The 5,004-nt window shown below is 40.8% G+C and overlaps 1 protein-coding gene across 1 annotated transcript in view; it reads right to left on the bottom strand.

Annotated features, from left to right (window-relative positions):
* The window catches only part of LOC111964457 (ubiquitin-like protein 3), a 48,833-nt gene extending 44,394 nt beyond the window's left edge, over positions 1–4,439 (bottom strand). The window contains 1 exon segment of the mRNA XM_070443734.1: positions 3,723–4,439. Within this exon segment, the coding sequence (XP_070299835.1) occupies positions 3,723–3,749 (27 nt within the window). The 5' untranslated portion in view covers positions 3,750–4,439.
* Positions 4,440–5,004: the final 565 nt, after the last annotated feature.

The following is a 5,004-nucleotide window of genomic DNA, read 5'->3' as shown; positions in this document are numbered from 1 at the left end:
TGTAGCAAGTGATGGTGTGTGTGTGTGTGTGTGTGTGTGTGTGTGTGTGTGTGTGTGTGTGTGTGTGTGTGTGTGTGTGTGTGTGTGTGTGTGTGTGTGTGTGTGTGTGTGTGTGTGTGTGGGCAGCGATAGTGTTCAGCTGGTATGAGAGGGAGCGGGTCAGAGTTGGAGGTGAAGACTAGAATAAAGCCTATGAAAACATCCACTTTTTTAACCAGAGAGAATGAGATGTTTGGTTTAAAAGAGAGGAAGGGGAGGAGGGAGGAACAGAGGAGGGGAAATAAAGAGAGAGCGTGGATAACACACAGAGGAATCAAGAAGGTGTCTCATCTCTCTCTTTGCCTATCAGACCTTTTCTTTACTATGACTGAATTACCGTACTTTATCAGGGAGACAGAGTGAGAGAGAGATTGTGAGAGTTCCTGGGGTAGTCAGCGTATTATAATTACTAGCCTATGGCAGACCTCCAAACCCTGGGCCTTCATACCTCGTCTATGTTTGGACAGGCCATAGCAGTCCTCATGTGGTATGAGAAAGAACGACACAAACACACACAGCCCCTCAGAGTTAGGCCACAGTCAGACACAATCCCAACTGAACTCATTATCCCAACATTATTACAACGTTAGCCTACCATGGCCTACGTGGAATAGTCCAGGAATCTAATGGACCAGCAGCGTTGCCTATCCAACATGACAGAGCTTGAGATGATCTGCAGAAAAGAATGGGAGAAACTCCCCAAATACAGGTGTGCCAAACTTGTAGCGTCATACCCAAGAAGACTCAAGGCTGTAATCGCTGCCAAAGGGTCTGAATAGTTTGGTAAATGTGTTTTGTCATTATGGGGTATTGGAATGAATGGAATTCTACAGTAATTCAATTCAATGTTTCAAGGATAAAAAAAAATTGTTGTAGTTGGGACACTAACATTAGTAAAAATTTAAAAATATACACTACCAGTCAAAAGTTTTACAACACCTACACATTCAAGGGTTTTCTTTATTTTTACTATTTTCGACATTGTAGAATAATAGTGAAGGCATCAAAACTATGAAATAACACATATGGAGTCATGTAGTAACCAAAAAATGTGTTAAACAATTCTAAATATATTTTAGATTTGAGATTCTTCAAAATAGCCACCCTTTGTCTTGATGACATCACTAACCCCACCCACCTTCTAACTCTGACTCTATTGATAGCTACTTCATTGGGGAAAAATGTACTTTCCATGTCTGTGATTTATGGTTGTCCCACCTAGCGATCTTAAGATGAATGCACTAACTGTAAGTGTCTCTGGATAAGAGCGTCTGCTAAATGACTCACTAACTATACGTGTCTCTGGATAAGAGCGTCTGCTAAATGACTCACTANGTGTCTCTGGATAAGAGCGTCTGCTAAATGACTCACTAACTATAAGTGTCTCTGGATAAGAGCGTCTGCTAAATGACTCACATGTCAATGTCATATGATCGTGGCAGGGATCAAAGACAGGCAATAGAAAGAGTGAGATTGTACCGCCCATGTTGAGGCGAGGCAAGGAGAGGAGGAACTGGTCAATACGTGAGAATTTGTGTTATAAGACACTATCAGTTCAACTCCTCATCTTTGCTGACTGTAGCCCAGGTGCTCGAAGAAGACAGTTGTTGCCATCATTGTGATTTAATTTGGCAGGGGTCAGAGACAGTCAGTAGAGAGGAGGGTTGTGAACGAAGTTGGAATCTTTAACATTCAGAAAAATCCCTAACCGAAACACTTTGTTTGTTCTTTGTTTTTTCACCACTTAATTAAAATCACAGTGCAGTTATCACAAAACACAGCCTTTTCGGTGTTATAGTCGATAGGCTATAAAAGGCCTGGGAAAGTTGTGTAATTCAAATAAAACCAGAGAGGAAGAGGTGAACTTCAGACTACTTTGGTGAATTTGCAATGCATGCAAAACAAGACATTGCGAGATGCAGATTACCAAAACATGGCCTGCCTGCTCTGTCTCTTGGCTAATGATGCAAGTGTGTGTTCAGTCTCCGGTCTGTTGTGTGTAGAATATCCTAGCCTACTCATGGCACTGATGTCGCCAGGATACAGAGGTATCTTCGGGCCAGTCTTGCGAGCACGGGGTAGCCTACGCTTCATTTTAGCCTCATAATATGAAATTACAGTAGGCTACCAGTAGCCTTTATCCATGATCCTTTTCAGACATAATGGAATGGGGCCCCTTGATTGCACCTCGGCCTCGGCGTGTTTGTTTTTCCGTTTGTTAGGGTAGGCTTTTACACAAGACATTTTTAAATGCCAACACGAAACCTTCTCTGGAGATATGAATGGGCATTTTACTTGTCTGTAAAGGAATGAGGCTTCTGAAGCAGGACTAAAGTCCATCACTAGGCAACCAGAACTGTCAATCAAATGATCTTGATCTGCTGTGTGGCAGCCAGGACCATCTCTCCTTAAAAAAGTACTTTAAAGTTTGTTAAATACCGTGATTTTACCTAAACATTTAGTAGAAATAAAACATCTAGCTACCATACCATAAAAACACAGCATAAAAAACAACAGCAGTACATCAAATCAGCGACATTTATTGTTTTTAGGGAAAAATACAGAACATTTTATGCTGGAGCAGAATTCTACAGTCACTTTTTTTTATTGTCTGAAAAAGTTACTAATTTTTGCAATCAACATGTTACTGTAGCTGTGTTCTGTCTGTGAAGGGTTCTCTGTCTGTGAAGGGTTCTCTGTCTGTGATGGGTTCTCTGTCTGTGATGGGTTCTCTGTCTGTAAAGGGTTCTGTCTGTGATGGGTTCTGTCTGTGATGGGTTCTCTGTCTGTGAAGGGTTTTTCTCTGTCTGTGATGGGTTTCTCTGTCTGTAAAGGGTTCTCTGTCTGTAAAGGGTTCTCTGTCTGTTGTAAAGGGTTCTCTGTCTGTAAAGGGTTCTATGTCTGGTAAATGGTTCTTGTCTGTGAAGGGTTGCGGTAGATTGCCCGGCAATAGTGGTCATACATCATAATAGGACCATTATTCTGCATTGTAAATTGGTGTGAAATTGTATGATTTTTCTGATCAGTTTAACAGAAAAACTTTTTGCAAAATGGACACTTTCTCACATCCTTAGTAGAGAGAGTACTGCCCGTGTGGGGGCAGGGAGAGGACGAACAGATCATCAGGTGAGAATTTGGATGTGTTTTCCCTTCAAAATTCACCAGAAACAACCATTTCACAGCTATTTTTTATTTTATTATTCCCCTGGGCGGGGGGGGCGGAACAACGGAACCCATTAACCCTGACACCCCCCCACATATAACCCAAAGTTATGCCTTTGCCTATATGACTGAGGACTGCAAGGGCACCCCACACAGACAGCAGCTAAATGTAAACAGTAGCCCCACTGTGCCAAATGTTATAGCTACTGCTGCTATCTGTGCTTCTCGTCCTTTTCCTTATTTAATATCAAATATCGCTTAATCATTAACATTTAATTTAATTTAAAAATAAATGATAGCCATCTGACCAGCCAAAATAACATTATTTGATTGATTAATGTCGTTATCGAGTCATCTTCAAGTTGGTCTATTCTTCAGCCTGTAGACAGAGTTTAATCACACTAATAAGATAATGTATTATAGACCTATTCACAATATGAATATTCACAATATGAATTTGACGTTGGAGGTCACCGAACTGGTTACATTTTTCTTCTGAAACATTTGGCACAATTTCTCACCATGTCTGCCGGGGTAGAGCCCGTCATCTTTGGAATCCGCTCACCGTAGGGCTTCAACGAAGGAAATAATAGTATTTCCCCTATCGTCGTCTTTAAAATCTCGTAGACGGCAAATGATGAGTCTTTGATAATCAATTAAACGTCCAAAACACCAATTAAATCCCGCTAGTATCGATAGTCATCCTTTCAGAGTCACGAACGAATGTTGGAATGTGTTTTTCTTCTATTTCACACAAATTAGACATTTACTCCCGTGTATTTTTTCGGTTAAAAAACAGGTTTTTAAAAACAGACTAGATGTGCTTATAGATTCGACCGGAGGCGACCCTCCGACCCCCAAATATGTAAAAAGATCTGCCTTTATGAAAAGGTGCCTACGCCATAGGAAAATAAAATATATCGCGCTGTAACATCCGGACACGCCGATTTCGCTGTAAATCTGAACGGCTCTTCTGTTTCAAATGTAAAAAACGGAAAACTTCCACCGTTCTAAACGTTCAGTGGCGTTAAAATATCTCGCTCATACTCCGAAAAGCTGAGTTAAACCGTCGTTTTAGTCACAGACTGTGTCCCTGTCTCTCTTCCTCCCGTCTGACTGTCATACTGGCTCAGAAGAACATGGCGGCAGTTCACTTCACAGTAGGAAAAAAAAGCGCTGAACTGAAAAGAGAGAGAGAGAGAGGAGGGGGAGACTACTGTTGCGAGTTGGAAAGATAAAACGGTGTCGTTTGGTGGGGGAAAGCTTGCTTGCATAGGCCTCCGTGTCGAGAAAGGGGCGGAAAGTGGGGGGGGGGTTCTTTTCACGTGAATGAACACAGACACTCACACTCCCAGGGGGTTCGAGTCAAAATGACCCTAGACACACCAAGGTGACCAGTCTATAAAAAGACTAAAGATATCTACATGATTAAACAGAATGTCATTCTTCACTGTGGCACTAAACTATGATTCATGCTTTACTAATAGGTTTACTCTAATTTGAATTAGATTAATCATGATGTTTAGGCAGCACCCATATTTTCTAACCTATTATATGAGTCATAAGGGTTAATTGTAATTAAATCACTGTAGTTGCCTGTATTCTTGCCTGGTACATTATAAATAATATAGTATTAATAATTGATATATTCATAAACGTATGTTTTTTGTTTGGAACATTGAAAAAAGTAAATTCATTATTATGAATAATATTCTAGCCCTATAACGCATGTCTGACGCTTAGGTCAGTGAGAGGTATAGAATATCTAAAAGATGTATCATTCCAGGCACAGTACGGTGGTTT

Source organism: Salvelinus sp. IW2-2015, linkage group LG5 (genome assembly GCF_002910315.2).
Source record: "Salvelinus sp. IW2-2015 linkage group LG5, ASM291031v2, whole genome shotgun sequence".
Lineage (NCBI taxonomy): Eukaryota > Metazoa > Chordata > Actinopteri > Salmoniformes > Salmonidae > Salvelinus > Salvelinus sp. IW2-2015.
This window is presented reverse-complemented; position numbering and strand designations above follow the sequence as displayed.